Genomic DNA, 26,476 nt, shown 5'->3' with positions numbered 1-26,476 from the left:
ATTCAGTTTTGAAGCGTACCCCCAGCCTCACTTGTTTCAACATGAGCACGGAGTGAAAAATGTGCATGTTGGGTTCTTGAACAACTTTGTTGAAGCCAAATTCCATCTGATTGTTGTGTCTTATCTTGTCTACTCTTCTGAATATTCAGTGCAATTACACATTCTCACCAGAGAGGTCTCCAAATCCCCAAATCTCACAAACTTGCAGGCTGTCTATTTAAGTGAGAGTGAAAGTAAAATCTCATCATTTCCAGTTTTCCCTGCAGGTGTGTGAGTGTGTAAATCAGTGTGCGTCGTGTCTGGATATTCAGTTGTCATTTGTCGTTAATGTAAGTTTTCCTAAATCTCTACAATAATTCCTGTTTGAGTCAGACAATGTGAGTATTGTTATCTTGGCTAATAAGAATTAAGGATAAAGGATAGTTCTGTTCACTTCTCTCCAACAGAGAACCAGGAAACAAAATCTTCACACTGTAAAATGGCAGAACCCAATGTTTCACTGGCTCAGGATGAGTTCAGCTGTTCAATTTGCCTGGATCTCCTGATGAAACCAGTGACTATTCCCTGTGGACACAGTTTCTGTATGGTGTTTATTAATAAGTGCTGGGATGAAGAGGATCAGAAGAAGGTCTATAGCTGCCCTCACTGCAGACACACCTTCACCTCAAGACCTGTCGTGAGTAAAAACACCATGCTGGCTGAGGTGGTGGAGAAACCGAAGAAGACGAGACTCCAGGCTGCTCCTCCTGATCACTCTTCTGCTAATCCTGAAGATGTGGAGTGTGATTCCTGTACTGGGAGGAAACACAAAGCCGTCCAGTCCTGCCTGGTGTGTCTGGCCTCTTACTGTGAAGCTCACCTCCAGCCTCACTACCAATCTCCAGCCTTTAAGAAGCACAAGCTGGTCAAAGCCTCCAGACGACTCCAGGAGCAGATCTGCTCTCAGCACGACAAACTGCTGGAGGTTTACTGTCGCACCGACCAGCAGTGTATCTGCATGCTGTGTACCATGGATGACCATAAAGGACATGATACAGTGTCACTTGCAGCAGAAAGTTCTGAGAAACAGGTAAAAACAAACCAAGTACAGTACTATTCTTTAAGAGCTTGTTGCAGACCGCTTGGGAACATCTAGACCGATGTTGTGTAAATCGAGTAGCTACTCCCATCTCAGTCATTTATACTGATATCACTTTTCCATGCAAATCATATATTTTCCATCTGTCCTGTATTTAAAATACATTACCTCACCTACCCATCCAAAACTATCCCATTCAAATAGGTCTACAGAAGGTATTACCACTTACAGTGGACAGCACAGTGAGTGGTAATGATTGTGACCGGTGGTATCTGGCTATAGAATATGCATTCAGTTTCAATGCATTACACTACATCCACATATCACACAGGTCAATGCAGCTTTCTTTAGCTTCTATGAGAGAAGCCAAAATGATGGGACCCAATACCAGCACCTGTCCCATGACATGTGGCATTTTAATTTTTAATTATTGTGTTTTGTTGGTTGGTTTATTTGCAGAAGCAGGTGGTGGAAACACAGAGGAAATACAAGGAGAGAATCCAGGAGAGAGAGAAGGAGCTTCAGGAGTTAATAGAGGCTGTGGAGAATCACAAGGTGATTTTTAAAATAAGTAGAAGAATAAAGATCTGATTTTGAATAATAATAATAATATTTTTTTTACTTTTCATTTTTTCTAATGCATTCATCCAATCTGTTATGGTAAGCTTCATGACTAGGTGAACAGTGACATGGTGTAGTTATAGTGAAAATTGGCATTTGAAGGAAATGTGGTTGATCTAGAGCTGCAATTGTGTTGAATTGTTATTAGTGACTGTTCGTGTTCTGTCTGAAAGATGCATTTTTACTTTCAAGTTTTTGTAATTATGAGGATATTTTACCCTACAGGGTGGACTAAAGCTCAATCTTTACCTCTTTAGGCTCAGTATGGAGATAATATAATAAATATTAGATGAAATTAATGTTATTAATTAGTAGCCAGTGTCTTCAGTGTAAAGATTGCCACTGATTTCAAAAGTTACTTTCTTAAAGAAACAGGGTTATCTGTTATCCCAAGATGATATGGTGGACAAGGAATTCCTGTACATGTTTTAATCATATAAAATTATATATTAAGTTATGTATCTCCCACACCTAACTTCAAAGAAAACAGTATAACATATATGTGTAATAATGGGTTAATTCAGAGTAAAAATTAAATGTATTTTTACACAGTCTTTGTATGAAATTTAAACTAGTATGCTGTGGAGAAGAAAGGCAAGTTATATTGATAGTGATTAAATCTAAAAGTCGTGGTCTGAAATATTTTTACAGTAATTTACTCCTGCTGTCTCAGTGGTAGTTGGGCTGTTTTTAACATTCTCCTCTCTCTGTGATTCCACTACCAGCGCTCTGCTCAGACAGCAGTGCAGGACAGTGAGAAGATCTTCACTGAGATGATCCTCTCCATTGAGAGAAGACGCTCTGAGGTGATGCAGATGATCAGAGATCAGGAGAAAGCTGCAGTGAGTGAAGCTGAAGAACGTCTGAAGAGACTGGAGCAGGAGATCACAGAGCTGAAGAGGAGAGATGCTGATCTGGAGAAGCTTTCATTCACAGAGGATCACATCCATTTCCTCCAGGTAACAGACTCTGTTTTTCTCCCCAAATACAAAGTTTATTTTAGACTGTTTACACCATCTTTTAAATGTGATTTATATCTGACATTAGTCTGAACAGTTCTTAAACTGAAGCTCATACACTAAATAGCAGCGCTTCACATGAAGTTACAGAGACTGTAAAAAAGATGGACGCCGTGTCTCCGTTCCCATTCATTCAACGAAAATGAAACCAAAATCTTCCTCCATGTTGGCGATCCTAAAACTGAGTCTGCGCAGTAGAGACCAGCGGAGGGAGAAAGACTGAGGAGAGACAGCCTACTCATTTAAATAACCCCGCCCCTGAGGGCTGCCTCAACAGAGCTCACACAGTCTATGATCCCACCCATACAGTCATTGGTCCCACCCCGGCTAGGTGTAACCCAACCCTTTTACAATAACCACACCTTTTTTAATAGAGCTGAATAAGTTTTAAAAAAACGAATTCTGTGGGGATATAAAAAATTGACAATATAAGCAGAGGTTACACTAGCTACTGCATTTAAATAAAGGAGGTAGAATTACAGTCTATTGGAAAAAAACGTGATTGAAAGTTGTCTGTTTTGCCATTGAAACCTTTGGGGATGGGTGGGGTTACACAGCTTTCTGCAACCGAACAGCAGGGGGCGCCCGACCTGTGGTGGCTTCACTTTTGAGAGACGATGCTCTGTCCAACTATATACAGTCTATGTTTTCACCAGTGACTGAAAGCTGAGCTTATCAGAGAATGAGTTCCAGCTCACTTTAAAAAAGGGCATGTAATTTAGCCTCTTTCTGTCCTTCATTTTTTTTTGTTCAAACAATTCTAAGCTTTTTATTTTTCTTTGATGCTGCAGCAGCGCCATCTATTGGCTGAGTTCTGCAAATGTATTGGAAATTTCAGAGCAGTCAGAGTCAGTTGTGATGTGTACCTTTTAATTCAGTATGAACAGAGACATCAGTCCAAATGTTTATGATGTCTGTTATCTCTCTATCACAATTCTGATCTGTCTTGGATATTGGATATGTATCACATTTCAATAACACAGACTTTTTATTTCCTTTCACACTGTCTCATATATAATTAATCTGAATCTTGAATGACTATTAAGATCAGATTGAGGCCAGATTTTACCTGATTTAATTCAATATAAATATGATTTAGAAATTGTTGAAGGTATTATGTGTTTGTTTTTTTCTACATGTAGAGTTTTCAGTCTCTCTCAGCTCCTCCTGGATCTTCAGCATCACCTGCTTTTACTCTCAGTCCTCTCAACACTTTTGAAGTTGTTATGAAGTCTGTTTCTCAGCTGAGAGGAAAACTAGACGAATTCTGGAAAGAGGAATTTGAGAAGACATCAGCTGCAGGTATAATAAATAAATCTCATCACATTTTCTATGTAAACTCTGGTGAAAAAAACAATATACTTAATTGTACTTAAAACATATTGAGAAATGTCTAAGTATGCTGTAAATATACTAACAGATTTACGTTATTACTTAAAATATATTAAAAGCACATTAATATTATGCTTTCATCCAATGTTTGAAAGTAAACTTTGATCACACTTCTAACAACAATAAGTTATTACTAATTTTAAATTAGTAAAATATTAAATTACTAATTTATAAATTCGAAAGTAAATTTGTAATATGCTAAAAATTGAAGTACAGTATATTAAAATATATTTTTATATCCAACAAAGTATACTAGAAGTGTGCTTCTTACAAAAGACAGGAACAAGACGCATATTTGTACTTTAATGTAAATATATTTACCATCAATTCTTAGTACATTCCTAATAATTATTCCATAAATAATCATTCTGCACTCAGTACCTCATAATGACAAAGTAAAAACAATTTAGGATTTTTTTAAAAGTAAAAGAGTGTGAAGAGTTTCAGAATGCACTGTAGGTTCTTCTCTAAATCCTGATGAAGTGGTCAGTAGTTTCTGGTGGTTGAGACTGTATATAAGGTGTGACTTTATTGTGATTGAAAGTCCAGGTAGGGTAGATTAAGACTCTACATCTACATGGAGAGAAAATCCAGTATTAGATTATTTTAATGTTGTAGTAAATGTACAGAGGGAACAGAAGCTCAGTGATGCTGTGTAGTAACTGTGTACATTTTCCTGTAGTGAAGGAAGTGCAGATCATTCTTCCTCCTGAACCCAAAAGCAGAGAAGAGTTTCTGGAGTGTAAGTCCAGCCCTTTCTCTCTCTCTCTCTCTCTCTCTCTCTCTCTCTCTCTCTCTCTCTCTCTCTTTAACCTTTTCATTCTCACACACTCTCAGAAATAACACCACAATGTTCAAATACACAAAGTTTAATCTGACATTTATACCTCTCCATTAAAAACAGCAGATGGGCTGAACAGAGATTACGTCTGTCCCAGTCTAGAACTGCAGGTACATTTCCTGAATGGACCAATTAATTCCGATTTAGCGTTAAATAGTTTAAATCATTTATATCATTAACAGAACAGATTTTTTTTACATTTTCAACTTCATATTATAACCTATATAACTAACTATATTCCACAGCACGTCTAAATACAGATTTTTATTCATTTTTAACACATTATCGTTTATTTAAAACTGAATGGAAGATTTCCTGAAAGATCTCAATAAAATGTTTAAATTATTATACTGTTGATTTATCCTCAACATTTTACATTAAAACAAAGAGAGAAGAAGATTAAGTGTTAATGTTTTAACTGTTTTGAAAATTTTACCATCAGTTTAATATAAAAAAGTTTCACAGCCAACCAGAACACTGGGACAGACATAAAATACATATTGTTTAGTTAATAGCATTTCATATTTGATTATATTGCTGTTAACAGAGTAGAAACATAAAACTGAAAATGAAAATTGGAAAATAACATTTTTTTTAGCTATAATTCATCTCCAATACCAAAATAACCATTCTACAGTTTACTAACTACAAAACAACCCAATCACATCTAATCTTACAGTTTTATTATAATTTTTATATATTCAACCACTGCAAGCTGTAAAGCTAAAAATTAAGTTATTAAGGGGGGATTTAAAGAAGTCCCCTAAATATAATTAAACAAATTAAACACGAGATAAGTCTAGATTAATACATTTTATGATAATTAAATTTTTAAAACATAGTTCAGTTTTAGGGGCTGTTTTTAGATCATTTTCTAAAAGCTGATGGGTTTTCTCTCTCTTTCAGATTCCTGTCAGCTCACACTGGATCCAAACACAGCTTATATACAGCTCCTCCTGTCTGAGAGGAACACAGTGGTGACCCGCAGCAACATATTCCATCTAATGTATAGACTGGGCTTTTTTATGTGGCCTCAGGTTCTGTGTAGAGAGAGTGTGAGTGGACGCTGCTACTGGGAGGTTGAGTGGAGAGGAGATGGAGGGGTTTATATAGCAGTGTCTTATAAAAGCATCTGCAGGGAGGGAGGGTACTGGGAGTGTGTGTTTGGTAATAATGATCAGTCTTGGAGATTGTTCTGTGATTCCTCCAGATACACATTCAGATACAATAACACAGAAACTGAAATCTCCGGAGTGCCCGTCTCCTCTAGAATAGGAGTGTATGTGGATCACAGGGCAGGAACTCTGTCCTTCTACAGCATCTCTGATACCATGACCCTCATCCACAGAGTCCAGACCACCTTCACTCAGCCGCTCTACGCTGGGTTTAGGTTGAGCCCCGACTCATCAGTAAATCTTTTACTTTCAGCAAAATAGATGAACATGCAGAACAAAGGGAAGAGCTGGATGAGATCAGATAAGAACTGCAGAATCTAGACTGTAGAACTGATCAAATAAAGTTATAATAGTGCTGGGAGATATATAAACTTAATAAATCAAAAATGAAATAAATTAGGTACATAAGTACAGGTGTGTAAAAACCTGGGTGCATGACCCTACTTAGTATGCAGAAAGAACACAATATATACAACATATAAATACAAAATATAATAGAAAAACACTTAAATTACTGTACACTACACACATTAACTTGTTGATTGTAGCTCAATTCTTCAGTTCTTTAAATAAATTAGATAAAAAATAGATTCAGTTCAGAGCTATCAAATTTGCAAACTAATATTTTAATCACATTTATTTTCCAGAGAGTTCCAGAAGTTAAAGGGGACAGATCTGTTCCGTGCTGGTCCAATGCCTGTATAGACACCTTGAGAGGCTGCTTCGAGTGCACCGATTGGGATGTATTCAGTGCAGCTGCGACCAGCCTGGACGAGCTGACGGATACAGTGACGTCATATGTTAATTTTTGTGTGGATATGTGCATTCCCACCAAAACAGTGAAAATACACAGTAACAATAAGCCATGGTTTACAAAGGACATTCAACTCTTACGCAAGAAAAAGAACACCGCTTTCAAAGAGGGAAATAAAGAACAGTATACCGCGTCTAAATATGAACTTAGAGCTGCAATAAGAAAAGCAAAATTCAAATATGCACAAAGATTAGAACAGCAGATAACATCAAATGATACCAGATCAACCTGGCAAAAATTAAAAAACATGACTGGTTATAATAAAAGGACCTGCCCCTTGCCAGACAGCGACAGTGACCTACCTGATACGTTAAATAATTTTTATGGTAGATTCGAACAGCAGCCTATACCATCCATTGTCACTCCAACCCCCCCTCCTTCACCTCGATTTTATATCCAGGAGGAGGAGGTAAGGGCCTCTTTTAGTAAAAATAAAAAGAGGAAGGCAACAGGTCCTGATGGTGTCACCTCAACTGTTCTGAAACACTGTGCAGTTCAGTTAGCTCCAATTTTTACTTTCATTTTTAACTGCTCTCTCAGACTGTGTATAGTTCCCAAATGCTTTAAGAACGCTATTATTATTCCCATGCCTAAAACTAACAAAATCTCTCATCTTAATGATTATAGACCAATTGCTCTCACATCTGTTGTTATGAAATCTTTTGAACGGATTGTACTCTCATACCTGAAAGAACTCTCTTCTCCTTCTATGGACAGTTATCAGTTTGCGTACCGGGCCAATAGATCTGTTGATGATACAGTCAACCTGGCCCTTCATAGGATTATGCAACATCTGGAATCCCCTAATACATATGCTCGGATATTGTTCATTGATTTTAGTTCGGCCTTTAATACTATTAATCCCGTCAATCTTTTCAATAAACTTAGGGATATGGACATTGATATTGCTCTATGTTACTGGATTCACAATTTTTTGTCAAAAAGAACGCAGAGAGTCAGGATGGGTAACCTCTTTTCCCAAACTCTGACCCTTAGTACAGGAGCCCCCCAGGGCTGTGTTCTTTCACCGTGGTTATTCTCACTCTACACAAACACTCTCACATCTACCCACAGTTCAGTTTCTATTCTCAAATATGCAGATGACACAACAATAATTGGTCTTATCACCAACAATAACGAACATCACTATCGTGAACAGGTTGCCCAAGCAGTCACTTGGTGCCAAAATAACAATTTACAGCTTAACATATTAAAAACTCAGGAACTCATAGTTGATTTTTCTCGCACACCCATATACAAAATACCCATCTCTATTTTTTCGCAACCCATTATCATCACTGATTCATTCAAATTTCTGGGAACCCATATCAGCAACACACTTAAATGGAAACTACACTCACACCAACTCTACAAAAAAGCCAATAAAAGGCTATTCTTTCTCAGACAACTAAAAAAATTCAGAGTTAGGAAAAATATCCTTCTTCAGTTTTACACTGCCATCATTCAAAGCATACTCACCTCATCCATAACAGTGTGGTATGGGAATTTGGATACCCATTCACGCAAAAAACTGCAAAGTATAGTAGATAAATCATCAAAAATCACAGGGCACATCCTCCCATCCATTGACACTTTATATTACAGACGCATCACACAACGAGCAATAAAAATCACCTCAGACCCCTCCCATCCTGCATATCATCTATTTACACTTATGCCTTCTGGAAGACGTTACAGGTCACTGTCAACCAAATCTGTCAGATTTAAAAATAGTTTTTTCCCAACCGCTGTACGTTTACTAAACCAGGTTTAACTGTTTATGTATGTATTTGTCTATTCACTGTTATGTGTTGTTTGTTGTTTTGATACAGACAGAGATGTGAGCATGTTATGTTATGCTGTACCGTAAGTAAATTCCACCAACTTGTTGTGTGGTCATTAATAATAAATGAATGAATGAATGAATATTATGTAAAACTCGCTTTTAGCTTTTGTATTTCCGCTTGGGTCTCAACTGACCCTATAAATGTTATAAACAATCCAAGCTCCAAAAAATCTATCCATCCATTTTCTATAAATCAGATGAAAGAGTTTGGTGTCAGAAATCATTTGTTTCTATGAACTGTTTGGATGCCTTCTTATTGTAACATAACAAAAAGGAAACCTGCATAGAACCACCCTGGCTCCACCCCTCACACTCGATCAGTTTAAGAAAAAACATTTTGATCGTTTTGGTTAAGAACCTCAGTTGAGACAGTACACAGCAGGATTAGCCAGCAGACTTTGTCTGAGGGAGGGATCTGTACCTACTGTTCGTGGCAAGTCAAGCTACAGTTGATTAATCCCTAATGAATAATCCACAGATAAAGGAAACACATTAATTAATTAATATTGAAACAATTTAATGTCATATACTTATCATCGCTGCCACATAAAACAGTTATATCTCCAAAGTAGCAACTTTACAGCAAAATGAAATTTTGAAAATACTTGTCTTTAATCAGGAAATATTGACACAGTATGAAGATCAACAGCTGTAAAAGTATAAAGGTAAGATACAGTAGATACAAGGTTTTTGTGTTAAAGCAGTTTTAAACTAATTAATCTAATATATGTGCTTCTATGTTGAGTTGATTTGTTTGAGCATTTTATCATTTAACTCTACACAGTTCTCTGTATTAATTTGATTTTATTTGTAATGTACTCAGATTGTATTCCTGTAATCTTGTAATGTTGTGGGATATATCTTATAAATAATAAAGTGGAAGCTGAAAGCTCAGAACAGAGGATCTAATTTGTCTAATTATTACTATTAATCCTGCTGTTCTACAAGCATGATCAACTTGACCAAGATAGACCATCAATATAATCAAACTTTACTAAGCTGTTCTACAAGCATGATCCACATCACTAAACTTATTCCTGTTAAAGGTGAGAAAAGTATCTCCATTCATTACTCTGTAGGTAGAAGTATAGATACTAGAGTTTAAAATACTTCAGTAGAAGTTGAAGTATCAACTCAAGCTTTTTACTCTTTAAGTAAAAGTGTAAAAGTACTGGTTTCAAAACTACTTAAAGTATTAAAGTAAAAGTAATGTAAGAGGAAAATAAGAAAGCCATTAAGAACAAAGCTTAGGCCACGCCCACAGAGTCCTATAGTGCACTACACCCCTCCCAAAACACATTTTACTAAAAGCCATAATGACTATAATGTTCTATTATTAAAATGTTAATGTTGATAATATAATTTGGGATTTTGCTCTAGGCTGTTCCTTGTTTCAGCTGCATATATGCTGCATATATGCTGATTATAAATGAATGTATTTTAGTAGAATGTAAATATATTAAAGAAGCTTAGTTGGACTGGAGTTTGTCTGGAGTTCTCTTGAGTCTCTGCACGGATCATCTTCATACTAGTCTCTACAATATATGAGATGCATTCATCAATACCACTTCAAACTTTACTGTGCAGAACAGAAGCCTTATGTTAACCATGTCCAGAAGCCGTGTACACTTCTCTACTGGGCTTGGATGGATATAAGATGGACCACCACACCGTGGCAATGTGTAATGTGGTCAGATGAATCAATCTTCCAGATATTTTTCAGATGAAATGTAAAACGGCGTTGTTTTTAGGGATATCCATCCATTTTTCAACAAGACAGTGCAAAAGCTGTTCCCTGTAGAGCAGAACTGCTAAAACAGGACCCCCTAAAGCAGATATTGTGAATATGGAAGGAGTTGAGTCCTTATATGGACATTCGAAGTGTTTCTCCAACAAAAGCAAAATTATATCTTTTTAATAAACTCGATTTTAGAATTAACAGTGAATGAGCAGGATTGACAATACTTTTATCCATATAATGTATTTGTTTTAGTCATATTTATTTGATAAACCAAAGAGAAGAGTTTCAGCAACTTTGTGTTCAAATTTATGACCAACGTACAGTACAGGCCAAAAGTTTGGACACACCTCTTTTTCAGTGCGTTTTCTTTATTTTCATGACTATTTACATTGTAGATTCTCACTGAAGCATCAAAACTATGAATGAACACATGTGGAGTTTTATACTTAACAAAAAAAGGTGAAATAACTAAAAACATGTTTTATATTCTAGTTTCTTCAAATTAGCCCCCTTTGCTCTGATTACTGCTTTGCACACTCTTGGCATCATTCCCTCAATGAGCTTCAAGAGGTGGTCATCTGAAACGGTGATCTTGAAGGAAGGAGTTCCCAGAGGTGTTTATTAGCACATGTTGCTCCTTTGCCTTCTTCACTCTGTGCTCCAGCTCACCCCAAACCATCTGGATTGGGTTCAGGTCCGGAGACTGTGGAGGTTCAGCTCATTTTTTGTTAAGTACATAAAACTCCACTTGTGTTCATTCATAGTTTTGATGCTTCAGTGAGAATCTACAATGTAATTAGTCATGAAAATAAAGAAAACGCATTGAAAAAGAGAAGGTGTGTCCAAACTTTTGGCCTGTACTGTACCTGAAAAAGGTGCATGTTGGCACAGTAATAGGCAGTGTAGAATATCATATACCTGTATAAGCACATATAAGCTCTGAACCATTAAAGCAGGGGTATTTAATTAGAATACCATACCGCCACCATTTTTAACTTGTGTTATGATTCAGTATTAGATACTGTATTCTGAAGAAGCCTATAGTAGTTCTGTCAGTGTTTTATGTCATCAACGCCTGAAAGACAAAACAAATTACACATACTAGTATATTTCAACAATATGTATTGTTTTAAATTGGCCTGTCACAATAATTACATTATCAACCTATCATAAAATAAATGGAAACACCCTCAATAATTTAACTTATCGAGTCTATTAATGTGAATCTGTATGTTAACTTTGTTTTAAAATGCTTTTTTCTATTTCATTTTATTTATATTAGATTTAGGCCTGTCATGATAATAATTACATGAATGACAAATCATACAATATATGGAGAAATGTTTGCTGAACTTGGCCAAAATATCAGCTTTTTTTAAAAACAGCAGTTTTATTTTATTTAATATTATTACTGTATCAGACTTTATTATGTTGTGGGTAAAACTGATGGGGAAGTTGCCAATGCTTTTTGTCCTCTGGGGGCTGCCGTAGTTTTGAGTTCTGATCAGGTGGAGTAAAGTGGAATATTTTGCACTCTTGTCTCGGTTGTTTCTCTTTAATTCCTCCAAGTAACACCGTGAGGTTACATTACTGTTAATATGTTTTATAAAGATAGTGTTTTGATTTCTTTTTCTGGTGCGCACCATCTGTATTCTCATCTTTTCTCGCTTTATTCTCCTACTTCTCACCAATGCCTGCAAATTATATACAATATCCCAGAAATCCTTTTTTTTTAGCACAAGCAATAGAGAGTTAATAAGAGTTACAAGAGCGAAAAAAAAAACGATATTTTAGTAATCTATAGGCGAAGCATCAACTGTGCACCGTGCAGCTTGAGTTAGGGCCCACCCTGTGTTAAGTTCATATTTTAAACTTTATATTACAGAATTTTTTTCATTTTTAACACATTATTATTTATTATAAACTGAATGAAAGATCACAATAAAATGTTTAAATTATTATACTGTTGTTTTATCCTCAACATTTTTATATTAAACCAAAGAGAGAGGAAATCTGTGTTAATGCTTTAACTTTAATTTTACAATTAATGTAATATCAAAAGGAAAGAACAGAATATATACAACATATAGTCAAATATAATAGAAAATATACATTTAACTTACTGTACACTACACACATTAACTTACACTATGAACACACAGTTTTACAATATTGAACTGTTGATTGTAGCTTAAATTTAATATATTTATCATCGCTGTCACATAAAAACTTTATATCTCTAAAGTAGCAACTTTACAGCAAAATGCAATTTTGGAAACATTTCTATTTGCCCTTTAATCAGGAAATATTGACACAGTATGAAGATCAACAGCTGTAAAAGTATAAACATAAGACACAGTAGATACAAGGTTTTTGTGTGACAGCTGTTTTTACTAATTCATCTAATAGATATATTCTTCTATGTTTAGTTGATTTGTTTGAGCATTTTATCATTTAGCTCTACATCCGTTCTGTAATAATTACATTTTATTTGTAATGTTCTCAGATTGTATTCCCGATTATCTGTCACGTTGTGGGTTATATCTTATTTTTAATAAAGTGTGAGCCAACAGCTTAGCACAGAGGGTCTAATTTGTCAAATTATTACTATTATTTCTGGTTTTCAGAGCACTAGGAGCAGATGTCTGGGATGAATGGCTGAAGATTGCTGTTTTTTTTTCTTCTTTTCTTTTGCAGCATTCTTAGGCTACACTAGAACTATCACAGATCCAATCTGGTTTATTATCACAACAATCAAAATAAAAATATAATAAACACAATAACTTGCATTCTTTACTCTACAACTTTACACTGTTTTAAAATGTACTGACCAGTATCGGCATATTCAGGTTTTTGATTAATCAACATCACTAAACTAATCCCTGTCAAAGGTGTGAAAAGTATCTCCATTCATTACTCTGTAGGTAGAAGTATAGATACTAGAGTTTAAAATACTTCAGTAGAAGTTAAAGCATCAACTCAAGCTTTTTACTCTTTAAGTAAAAGTGTAAAAGTACTGGTTTCAAAACTACTTAAAGTATAAAAGTAAAAGTACTGTAAGGGAAAAAATGAAGCCAATAAGAATAAAAGCTTAGGCCACGCCCACAGAGTCATATAGTGCACTACACCCCTCCCCAAAACACATTTTTCTATAAGCTATAATGACTATATGGTGCTATTACAATGTTAATGTTGATAACATAATGTGGGATGCACTAGGCTCCTCCCTGTTTCAGCTGCATATATGCTGATTGTAAATAAATGTATTTTAGTAGAATGTAAATATATTAAAGAGGCTCTAACTAAAAACCAGGGGTTTCGTGCAGGTGTGATGGATCACTGTATAAACCAATAGGGTGTCAGAATGGTATATGTTTATACTTCTCATCCAACCACAGTCAGATTCACTCTATCTGGATGGAGAGATTTATCTGGATAGGGGATTTATTGAACAATGTAAAGCCGCTGCATTTAAAATAATTAAGCTGGCTTTTATTTGTGTTTATACAGCTAATACATTATGTAGTCCAGGTTTAAATGTTAGAAATGTAAGACAATTTGTATATAAGACATTTTGCTATTCAAGAAAATGATTTTTATGTAGCATAAAACCCTCAAAGCTATGAAAGCTGGGCTACTTTACTCCACCTACTGATTTCAAAAGACTAAAATTAATAAGTTCTATTACATGAAATGATGTGTGTATATTTGGTATTTGTGTAAAATAATGTTAACAATTAATAAGAAGAGAGGAGAATTAGCTCTAGAGAGTGTCTTTCAAGTTTATCAGACGCTCCTGAGTGACTCTGAAATTAATGTGTTTTTATGGAGGATTTGAGCAATAAATCTGAGTTCATAAATGTTTTGGGATAATAAAAATAAAAACAGAACAATATCACATGATATTCATCACTGCAGAAACATTTTCTAAAGCTTTTAAACTCCAGTTATAAACCTTTTAAACTCCAGTTAGCTCTCTAACCACTCAGCACACATTAGCATCAATGCTAACTAGCTCCTCTCTTCTCTAACACCTGTTTGATGTAGAAAAATGTGCATTTAAAGGTAAACTTTCTTTGCTGTTTTAGTAAAAATAGCCATTTTGCTTTGTAAAATCAGAAAAATATTCAAAACAAGTAGTTAGACTCTATTTTAACTTGGGGTTTTTAAAGGAGTTGAGGCTAATGCTAATGCTAATAATGATGAAGGAGGGGAATGTTTGTTTACTTTGTGTTAGATCCTGTGCTGCACTGATATAGATTTACACCCACAGTGATAATAAACGTACAGAATAAGTAATATAATAAACTCAGTTAATTAGAGGGTAACAGTAATTAGAAGAAGAGGAGAATTTAGCTTCAACAACAGAGTTTTAAACAGACACAACACAGAAATATGGGGGTCTTGAGGAGCTCCATTTAACTTATATCCTCCACCTTAAACAGAAGAGGAGCTGGTAAATTAGCTAGTTAAATTATTAATAAATATTTACAGCTTCTCATTATCTCAGTGTTTTATTATATACATAAGAAATGAGTGAAATGGTTCTGTTTTACACCAGCCAGAGCCGTATAGAGAGAGAGAGAGTCGCTTCAGCTCCGTTTGCTCCAATCTTCACTTTTTAACAGCAATGGCGACTCGTGGAGCTTCTCAATAGTTCCTGTAATTTAGCGACTAATACTAGCAGCCCCACAGAGCTGCAGCAGAGTACAGCGTTAGTGCTGCACTTTTACAGGATAAAACCATCAAATAACCTGATTTAATACTGTCAGCACACCTGAATCTAATTAACATGTAGAGTACAGCATGATCTCCACTAAATTACCATCGTTAAGATCGTTAACAGAACAGATTAGGGTAAATTAGACAGATAGATGGATAAACATGTCTGTGTTTGTAGGTTTTGTATTCTTGTTACTGAATGTTACCTACTTCATATATCTATTAATTTTAAGACAAGACTATTTATTTTTTAATAAATAATAATATGTTATGGTCTGAATTTGAAATGGAACTTATTTATATTAAGAAATGTATGAATAAAGTATAAATAATGTCCAAGGGACAAACTACACACTTATGGATAAATAATTTTTACTATCCCAAACTAACAAAACTATACAAAGTATGAACCTAATCGTAGATAGAAGGTAGTGCAGTAACACAGAATAAATAATGTAAAAGGGATAGCCGGTGTCGTATCTGCTGTTGTCCATTTTAACAGCAATGGACATTAAATATGATTGATTACATTGATTACATGATTAATCTATTTAAATGTCCATTGCTGATTACATTGTTGAGTTTGTCATTGTACATATTTCTGATTTCTCAGTTTAAAAAAGTAAAAATTACACAGACTTTTCATGAAATCAATGTGTTGTTGGAAAATCAGAATCTGATTTTAAAACATCCCCCAAACCCCCATCAGTGTAATTATATCAGTTAACATGATGAAATGAATGCTTTTGACTACAATACGATAATCAAAACTCAAAGCTCATGAAAAAAAAGGAATTACATGTACAGAAAGGTTTGCTAAATAAATATTGTAAATTACTGCATTCTTTAGCTGCTAATGACTAAAACTGCAGTTCTGTCTCAGTGTTTAAATTGCTGATATTAACTTTCTGGAACTATTGGAGCTCCTCATGGGTCTCGAGAACACCAAGCATTTAGGACTTCCGCTGTAGCGACTCTCTCTCTATACGGCTCTGACACTAGCTAGTGTTGTAGAAATGAAAAATGAAAGGTGGGCTAGCCCCACCTCTCGTCCGGGGTACAACTCCCCTGCGTGTTCGTTTGATAGAGAGAGTCAGACAGTGGAGTGAAGTTGAAAGCAAACCAAGTATTTATTACAAAGTACTGAATATTCAGGAGAACCCACACATGAAAGACCGTCTGACAGCCGTCCCAGCATAAGTTCTGACCCCCCTCCTGATCTGACTCCACGTTTATACCCCAAAATGACGTAAGCCTGTTGATGAGGCGTTACTAACGATTAGCTCATGTTAATATGCATAATTTCACGTGTTAGTACTCAAGTTTCACGTGTCTGACCGGACCACTAATGTTTGGCCTTGACTGTGTTCTTCCAGAATGAAACATCGTGGCACTATCTGTGTGAGTGCGTCACCCCCCGCTTTGAAGCAGAGGTCTTTTAGGGAGGCACTCACTCATCCAAAGGCTGCTTTGATCTAATAGCCTTTTTTGTAAAGCAATTTAGCCCGTACCAGTCAAATTGATGACCGTTAGTTAGGGTCATGCAGTATTAAACAAAATACTTCAAGCCTGAGCTACATCTCATATGTTATATGTTAATGTGTTAGTAAATGTATCATGTGGGTTAATTTGTCATATAATAGAGTCTGTGTTAGTCACATGCCTGATCAAACAATGTTTCACTATATACGTGAAGAATATATGGTGGTTATTGGTTAGTCTTCTATATAAATGTGTGTAAAATATACTGCGAGTAATAAAATGATCAAATATAGTGTGAGTATTGGTTATGCATATAGAATACAAGGTTTCACACAATGATTATGTAATTACAGATACTAAGATAAGTAATCATAATTGAAAGATATTTGTCAATACACTTAAGGTAAAATAAACAGTTACTCTTCACTAGCTAACTGACTATATTATATAAAAGAGAGAGCGAGAAATAGAGAGAAAGAAGGAGAGAGAAAGTGAGAGAGAAATTAGGCTAAATAGCAGAACATAAGCTGGTTTATAAACTGACACACAGCAGAGGAGCTGAGGAGCTCAGTTCCCCAGAACCTGCAGAGCTTCAGACACAGCTGCAGAGAACGGCTTCACTTCAGCTTCAACTGGATCCAAACTGGACAGATAAGTGAATCTATCTGACTGACTTTAGTAAAGAGCAGTGGAGCTTCTGTGTTAGACGGAGTTTTACTGTCTAGTAGCCTCTGTGTTAGCTAACGCTAACAGACTAGCTAACGCTAACAGGCTAGCTAATGCTAACCGGCAAGCTAACGCTAACAGACTAGCTAACGCTAACAGACTAGCTAACGCTAACCGACTAGCTAACGCTAACAGACTCAAGTAACGTTACATAGATACTGCTAAAATGCAAGCTAACGCTAACAGGGTAGGTAACGCTAACCGGCAAGCTAACGCTAAGCAACTAGCTAATGCTAACCGTTTGCTTTAGCTCAGCTCAGCTAACTCAGTTAACCTACAGGAGAGAAACTCCTGTTTATGATTTAAACTATAGAACAGTGTGTGCTGAATCCAAACGCTCAATACAGCCAAACAATTAAACAGTGGGGAAATCCCAGCTCCCTAACTAGTAAATATAGCCTTCGTATTTATATTACATTATGTGTTCATCTCGTAAATATAATATACTGCATGTTTTGAAGGCATTATTAATTGGGACTCGATAAAACGCAGAATGTATTTTTTTATTATTTACAAAAAAATAGTTAGCTAAGCTTTCTAACTCCTTCATTGATTTCACTGATTGAGTAAATACTGCGGTAATAAGAAGCTCTAAATATCAGTTAATTGGTTAAGTTACCCACTGTTGTTACCGGATTCAGCGTTTTACCGGGCCCATTATAAGTGTGGGTGTGGTACTGAATCAGGTATAAATTATAGAGAATATTAAATGTGTGTCTTTGTGCTAAAATGTGTGTGTAGTGTGTAAACAAAAAGTGATTAGGTTGGTGTGGGCTATTGTAATGCAGGTGTCTGGTGTGGCCGCTGTAATGAGTAAATGGCAAATTCTGTTGTTAGGTACTTTACTTACATTGTATTATTTATTATTATTACAGATGACAGCCACACTCCCCTGGATATCTTTAAAATGTACTTTCCAGAGGATGCTCTGGCAGGAAGGAATAACCTGGACAGTTTACACAGGAAAGAACTACTTTCCCACAGACCAGATTCTCTTATTACTCTGTAATGTCACTGACTGACTGAGGTAAGATAAAATTGTTGTAATTTTATGTGTCAGGATTTTACCCATATTCTGTGTGTTAAATAATCTGTAAAAAGAGTTTTCATTGCCTCTTTTTTCTTACACTGCACACTTTCCAAATGTAAAAGTGTCTCAAACATTCAATGTTTGAGCCATTAGAATTCAAGTGAGTTTAGAGTACTAAACCTTTTAAATAGCGTAATTCCAGATAGCTTAACTGTGTATTATTATTATTGTGAATATATGAGGAGAGAACAAGCTAAAAATCAGTTGTGACCAAATATTGGCTTTAAATATCGGTCACCTGCCACTTGTGATCTTTAAATATTAGCATCGTCATCGGCAATAAAAAAAAACAATAAAGGTTGATCACTAGTCTATACGTTCCTCTATATACACACAGCACTAAGGAGTGGTTCAGAGGGAGCTGTGCCATGTGTGGCTGTGCTGGGGGTGTGTGATGAGATGTTGGAAATTAAAAAAAAAAGCGTAAATCAGATTGATTCACACAGCATATAATTTGAAATGTCGTAAGTTCTTCGAGTCTACTGATTTTCAAGCTTCTAGCTAAAAAACTGTGACCTGCAGAGCCTTTTAAATTTTTTGTCCAAAACTTTTAAATGTATTCCTATGGGAAAATGTTTAGCTGAAAAATGCCCGCTGTAAGAAAACCGTACAAAGTATTGTTCCAAAAAGCACAAGCAACGTAATTCAGTGGTTGTAACATGAAAGCAGTAGGAGGAGAAGCATATAGAAAAACGCAGATATAATAATAATAAGAAGAAGATTTTTTCTAAGCCAACTTAATAATTCTCAATCACAGTGGATATAAGTTGCCTAGCTGGTGAACTATCTCTGTTTTGTGTGTGAAAGCTGGTTAGCTATGCTAGTGTAAATAAGGTTAAATAAGCTGTTAGAATGCTGGGTTAGCATATCTAGCTACTTTATGATCAGTGTTCACAGCAGTAGCTACTTCAGACTGCATTTACTTTAAATATGATTCGACCAGAAACCACTTAATATGAACTGCATATACTACTACTACACACACCCACACACACACACAGACACAGAGTGAGTTGACCGCAGTGTTTTAAAGGAACTGGGAGCTGAATGATCAGGTAGGTCAGTCAGATCTGGATTATAAGATTTTAAACATATTAAACTATATAAGTCAGTTCAGAATGGCGTGTTATATATTAATATATATATATATATATATATATTTTACTACTACTCAGTATTAATCTAAACTGATGGGCTGTATTATTTATAATAACATAAATATTGAATCAGTATTGTCTAAATGTCAGCTTTAAGAGACTTGAGTAGCTGAACAGATTTTAGTCCTGTCTCTGTTTCTCTTTCTTTAATGCTCAGGACCCCACAGGACTGCAGTAACACTGATTAGCATGGTGGTGGTGTATGAGGTGTTAGTGGGTGTTGTGCTGGTACGAGTGGATTAGACACAGCAGTGCTGCTGGAGTTTTTAAACACACTCCTGCAGCTCTGAAAGGGCGTGTTAATGAGCTGATTATTTGGGTGTTTGAGAGGTTCAAGCTGCCAATGTTGGGTTCATGAACACCTTTGTTGAGTCCAAATTCCATCTGATTGTTGTGTCTTATCTCGTCTACTCTTTTGAATATTCGGTGCAATTACACATTCTCACCAGAGAGGTCTCCAAATCCCCAAATCTCACAAACATGCAGTCTGTTCCTTTAAGTGAGAGTGAAAGTAAAATCTGATCCTTTCCGGTTTTCCCTGCAGGGTATGTGTGAGTGTGAATCGGTGTGTGTCGTGTCTGGATCTACAGTTTTGTCATTAATGTAAGTTTTCCTGAGTCTCTACAATAATTCCTGTTTGAGTCAGACAGTGTGAGTATTGTTATCTTGGCTAATAAGAAGAATTACAGGATAGTTCTGTTCACTTCTCTCCAACCAGGAAACAAAATCTTCACACTGTAAAATGGCAGAAGTTTCACTGGCTCAGGATGAGTTCAGCTGTTCAGTCTGTCTGGATCTCCTGAAGAATCCAGTGGCTATTCCCTGTGGACACAGTTTCTGTATGGTGTGTATTAATGGGTTCTGGGATGAGGAGGATCAGAAGAAGATCTACAGCTGCCCTCACTGCAGACACACCTTCACCTCAAGACCTGTCGTGAGTAAAAACACCATGCTGGCTGAGGTGGTGGAGAAACTGAAGAAGACGAGACTCCAGGCTGCTCCTCCTGATCACTCTTCTACTGATCCTGAAGATGTGGAGTGTGATTCCTGTATTGGGAGAAAACACAAAGCCGTCCAGTCCTGCCTGGTGTGTCTGGCCTCTTTCTGTGAAGCTCACCTCCAGCCTCACTACCAATCTCCAGCCTTTAAGAAGCACAAGCTGGTCAAAGCCTCCAGACGACTCCAGGAGCAGATCTGCTCTCAGCACGATAAACTGCTGGAGGTTTACTGTCGCTCAGACCAGCAGTGTATCTGCATGCTGTGTATGCTGGATAATCATAAAGCACATGATGCTGTATCAATCGCAGCAGAAAGATCTAAGAAACAGGTAAAATACAATGCTATGATTCTATACAGCCTGGTGAAAAAATATATATACTTAATTGTACTTAAAACATATTGAGAAATGTCTAAGTATGCTGTAAATATACTAACAGATTGATGTACTTACTTAAAATATATTAAAAGCACATTAATATTATGCTTTTATCAAATGTTTGCCATTAGAATTCTCAACACTTGTTATAAACAACTGCTCCTCCTACAGTTTAGTCTTGGTGAATGATGTTTTTTAATTCTTTTAAAGGAACAGTTGGTGGAAATGCAGAACAAATTCCAGGAGAGGATCCAGGAGAGGGAGCAGGAGCTTCAGGAACTGAGGAAGGCTGTAGAGTCTCACAAAGTGAGTTTGGTTTCAGTGAATTGCAGATTTAGTAGAATACTATGGAGAAAAATACGGTGAAATAAATTTTTGCAACTTGTGATGTCTGGTAGTGGGTTAGCCATGATGCTAACAACCAGCATTAATGGAATACCAGCTACAATTCTAACAGACACAGCAAACTAGGTGTGGCAATGATGTAGCAGGTTAGCCATGATGCTGACAGTCAGCATCAATGGGATTAGAGCTACAATTCTAACAGACCAGAGACTGTAAAAAAAGATGGACGCCGTGTCGCTGTTGCCATTCATTCAATGAAAACGAAGCCAAAATCTTCCTCCATGTTGGCGATCCTGAAACCCGAGTCTGCGCAGTAGAGACCAGAGGAGGGAGAAAGCCTGTTGAGAGACAGCCTACTCATTTAAATAACCCCGCCCCTGAGGGCTGCCTCGAGGTCACAGGCAGCAGAGCGGTGCGGAGCGGAGCTGACGGTTTGTTATTTGTCCCGCCCATAACCAGCCCTTTTACAATAACCACACCTTTTTGAATAGCGCTGAATAACATTAAAAAAAATTAATTCTGTGGGAATATAAAAATGTGATAATATAAACAGAGGTTACACTAGCTGTTGCTTTTACATAATGAAAGAAGAATTACAATATATTGGAAAAAAACGCGATTGAAAGTTTTGCCATTGAAACCTATGGGGATGGGTGGGGTTACACAGCTTTCTGCAACCGAACAGCAGGGGGCGCCCGACCTGTGGTGGCTTCACTTTTGAGAGACAATGCTCTGTCCAGCTATACACAGTCTATGTAACAGACACAGCAACCAGTCTTGGCCAGGTTGTAGCTGGTTAGCCTTGATGCTAACAGTCAGCATCAACGAGATTAGAGCTACAGTTCTAACAGACACAGCAGCTGAGCTAGGACTGGGTGCTGCTCCTAACATTCTCCTCTCTCTGTGATTCCACCACCAGCGCTCTGCTCAGACAGCAGTGGAGGACAGTGAGAAGATCTTCACTGAGATGATCCTCTCCATTGAGAGAAGACGCTCTGAGGTGAGGCAGATGATCAGAGATCAGGAGAAAGCTGCAGTGAGTCGAGCTGAAGAACGTCTGAAGAGACTGGAGCAGGAGATCACAGAGCTGAAGAGGAGAGATGCTGATCTGGAGAAGCTCTCACAGACCGACGACACCATTCATTTTGTTCAGGTAAGCTGTGTTTAAGTCCCTGGTAAAGTCAGATTTTACGTAATTCCAAATGATTTGGTGTTGATGCTGCAGCTGGTCAGGTTTAGGTTCAGCAACAGTATGTGCTGAAAGAATGAGGTCAGCTGACCTGAATACCTGAATGTACTGAATATAGACCAGGTTATTCCATCAATGGATTTTTTTCCTTCCCTGATGACACGGCCAGATAATGCATCTTTTCTCTTTGTCTTTGATGTATTTAAATCTCCTTGTCTCTTTGCAGAGTTTCCAGTCTCTTTTGGCACAGCCAGTATCATCAGATTTACCCACAGTCACTATCAGTCCTCTCCTCTCATTTGAGGAGGTTGTGGAGTCTGTGTCTCGGCTGAGGGACAAAGTAGAAGACTTCTGTTGTGAGGAGTTTGAGAAGACAGCAAATGGAGGTAGACTACTGCATGGTGTTTACTCATTTAAATCAATTCAATCAATCAGTTACATGACTATTGCTAAAAGAACACAGATAACATGATGAGATTTAGCACCACTTGGCGATTGCTCTGCAACTTATAAACCATATTATACTCAGCAACTAGGTGTTGGCACACTGATTTCCATATTAGCACACAGATTGCCATATTATACTCAGCAACTGGGGTATTGGCACATATGGCTCAAGCTGAATACCATATTATACTCAGCAACTGAGGTGTAGGCACATGTGGCTGAGGCTGATTCCCATATTATACTCAGCAACCGGGATATTGGCACATGTGGCTGAGGCTGATTCCCATGTTATACTCAGCAACCGGGGTATTGGCACATGTGGCTGAGGCTGATTCCCATATTATACCCAGCAACCGGGGTATTGGCACATGTGGCTGAGGCTGATTCCCATATTATACCCAGCAACCGGGGTATTGGCACATGTGGCTGAGGCTGATTGCCATATTGTAGCGGCTCTGGGTTGTGTGTGTGGCTGCCTGTAGGCATGTTCTGTTCTTCTGTGTGTGTGGCCTTATGTGTTCTGTTGTGCTATGTGTGCTGTGTTGCTCTAGCCTATGTAGTTGGTATCTCCCCCGTAACCTAGGGTATGGGGAGGGGCCATGCAGATGGGTGCCGGTTAGGGCACTCACCATAAAGTAAGTGAGTAGTGAGTTTAGTCACTTGGTTCTGTTGGTAGCCTATTTGGGTAGAGTTGGTTTAGCTCTCCTAGTCTTGTTAAAGACTGTAAGTGAGTGGCAAGCCTGTTTAATAAAATGAGCTAGTGAGCATTTACCATGAGTCTCACGGGTCATCCTTCCTCTTCTACGCCACATTATTATACTCAGCAACCGGGGTGTTGGCACATGTGGCTGAGGCTGATTCCCATATTATACACTGCAATCGAAGATTCTCTATGAAGCACAGCATGATAAAGTTATCTAAATTATTCTTAACATTCTGCGGGGAATTGTCTTATGATAATGCTCTGTTTATAAAGTCCTACATGTGAAATTTAATAGAATAAAGATGTAAATTTAATATACAACATGTAACAAACTGTATACATGTGAAACACATTTACAAAAGCAAACACTGAGTCTTGCTGAGTTAAAACAACTGTTAAACTGTTTCCACAGTGAAGGAAATCCAGATTATTCCTCTTCCTGAACCTCAAAGCAGAAAGGACTTTCTACAATGTAAGCTTCTCTTCACTTCATATAAACATATTCAGGAAATGCATGGAATTATTGTAAAACATTTGCAACAAATGTAAATTACTGGGTACCTACTGTATACCTTATATGTCAAAAGCAATGTGCGCATCTGCATATTTCACAATTTAATAATAGCTGTATTATTATTATAGTAGTATAGTAGTAGTACATAATGTTCGTACTCTATTTTTTTTCTTAACGCTGAAAAAAAAATCATGGGACAGCAGTAAATAATTTAATCCTGAAATATTGTCCCTGGGGATAGCTTGGGAATGCTCACATCTCTATAAGTTGTGAGGTGTTATCTTGTGAGTAAGTAGTGGGGAGTTAGAATATATTCCTTGATCCACAGTGTGACGTGTGAATCGGGAATACATCATAGAAGGCTAATGATACTGTATTTTTTGCATTATATGGTGCACTATCAATAAACTCTATATATTCTGGGCTAATTTCAGACATAACGCACATCAGATTTTAACGCACATTATTCGTCACAAGTAAGGAACAAGGGTGTTGCCATGTTTCCATTCTAATTCAGGTGAAAGACCTGTAAAGCCAAGCTAAGACAAATAAACAAAACAAAAAACAACATTTTCTTTCAAAGTCAAACAAGCGCTGGATGTTAATCTACACAGATTTGGTGAGTAAAGTATTTACAGTAATCTTAGATTTGCAGAATTCCACTAAGGCTGGGTGCAGCAGCATTAGAAGCTAACCACTAGCTCTCGCTGTAGTTAGCGGCTAATGCCAGCTGACAGCACTACACTGAGGAACCAGTAGCTTGTTTTAACACTGTAAATGCACAGACTACAGTCCGAAAGAGCTAGCACTGAGCGTGGTTAGCAGCTAATGCTGCTCCAGCAGTGCTAGCCCGGGTTAGCAGCAGGCCACAGGCCTATAATACTCACCTCTGAGTGGAGAAAGAGCTAGCGCTTAGCACTATGCTAGATCCTGTCAGTGTATATTGTGTGTATATCTTCTGTGAGAGGAACAATGCACCAAATGAAATACAGAGGATTATTATATTATATATATATATATATATATATATATATATATATATATATATATATATATATATATATATATTTTTTTTTTTTTTACCAGATTACTACAGGCTCACGCTGGATCCCATGACAGCAAATCAGCACCTCCACCTGTCTGAGAAGAACAGAGTGGTGATCTGCAGTGATAAAGCACAGACACTTCCGTACCATCCTAAGAGGTTCAGCTATTACCTTCAGGTTCTGTGTAGAGAGAGTGTGAGCGGACGCTGCTACTGGGAGGTGGACTGGAGAGGATCTACAGGGGTTTCGGTAGCTGTGGCGTATAAAAGCATCAGCAGGAAGGGGAAAAGTATCGAGTGTCTGTTGGGACAAAGCGATCAGTCATGGCGGCTGTTCTGCTCTCCCTCCGGTTACTCGTTCAGACACGGTAAATCAGATGCCGAGATCCTGGCGCTGCCCGTCTCCTCTAGAATAGGAGTGTATGTGGATCACAGGGCAGGAACTCTGTCCTTCTACAGCATCTCTGATACCATGACCCTCATCCACAGAGTCCAGACCACCTTCACTCAGCCACTCTACGCTGGGTTTGTGGTTTGTTCGGGATCAGTCGTTAAAATGTGCAGCGCAGATGAAGAACTGAAAGGATCAAACGTTCAGGTTTTAGATGCGCTGTTAAGATAGCAATACGCCAAAGTCTGAGTGCATCTGTCTCTTACAGGGAATGGCAAGTGATACACTGATTGGTTTATTGCATATAACGTCCAAAACACTCCCATGATTAATTAAAATAATTAGTTTATGCCTTTTGCGCATTTTGAGAGGTGCAAGGTCTACTTTTCCCGTTTTTATGATAGCAAAGACACACTGACACTCCCTAAGTCAAGCTGCATGGTGCACACATATAAATCGCTAAAATATGGCCTAAAGTGTTTTTGTGACATATATAATGATTTTTTGCAAATGTGCATCAGGACAGAAGTGATAAAAAAACTACCCTAAGACACATGGTTTACACTGATATTTCCATTTTTTTTTTACAAAACTAAATGTTTATATCGCCTGTGATTGTTATTTCTAGACAATAAATGTTAATGATGGGCTGATGTAAATATAAAGTGATTTGTTTCTAGATAACTTTTAAATCAGCTTTTTAATCAGTATATGGGATCTGACTTTTATCATGAAATATGTTTTCTTTCAGTACCACTCCTGT

General features: G+C 37.1%; 2 protein-coding genes across 3 annotated transcripts in view; both read left to right on the top strand.

Moving 5' to 3' along the window:
- The window catches only part of LOC125803813 (E3 ubiquitin/ISG15 ligase TRIM25-like), a 269,398-nt gene extending 243,134 nt beyond the window's left edge, over nt 1-26,264 (top strand). Inside the window, exons 2-7 of one of the 2 annotated variants that reach the window (XM_049482106.1) lie at nt 20,539-21,031; nt 21,290-21,385; nt 22,344-22,577; nt 22,840-22,999; nt 24,176-24,235; nt 25,364-26,264. In XM_049482106.1, coding sequence (XP_049338063.1) covers nt 20,546-21,031; nt 21,290-21,385; nt 22,344-22,577; nt 22,840-22,999; nt 24,176-24,235; nt 25,364-25,944 — 1,617 coding nt within the window. In that variant the 5' untranslated portion in view covers nt 20,539-20,545 and the 3' untranslated portion in view covers nt 25,945-26,264. Of the gene's footprint in view, nt 1-20,251; nt 21,032-21,289; nt 21,386-22,343; nt 22,578-22,839; nt 23,000-24,175; nt 24,236-25,363 lie in introns of those variants that run through there. The other variant, XM_049482105.1, reaches the window with a different exon arrangement.
- Nucleotides 288-8,784, top strand: LOC125803945 (E3 ubiquitin/ISG15 ligase TRIM25-like). The gene is made up of 2 exons (XM_049482758.1): nt 288-1,069; nt 8,773-8,784. Exons 1-2 carry the CDS (start codon nt 479-481, stop codon nt 8,782-8,784), a joined length of 603 nt encoding a protein of 200 aa, XP_049338715.1. The 5' UTR covers nt 288-478.
- Nucleotides 26,265-26,476: the final 212 nt, after the last annotated feature.

This window comes from Astyanax mexicanus, chromosome 8, assembly GCF_023375975.1.
Source record: "Astyanax mexicanus isolate ESR-SI-001 chromosome 8, AstMex3_surface, whole genome shotgun sequence".
Lineage (NCBI taxonomy): Eukaryota > Metazoa > Chordata > Actinopteri > Characiformes > Acestrorhamphidae > Astyanax > Astyanax mexicanus.
This window is presented reverse-complemented; position numbering and strand designations above follow the sequence as displayed.

Coding starts and splice junctions, on each gene's coding strand:
- LOC125803945 (XM_049482758.1), top strand. CDS start 479: ATGGCAGAACCCAATGTTTCACTGGCTCAGGATGAGTTCAGCTGTTCA.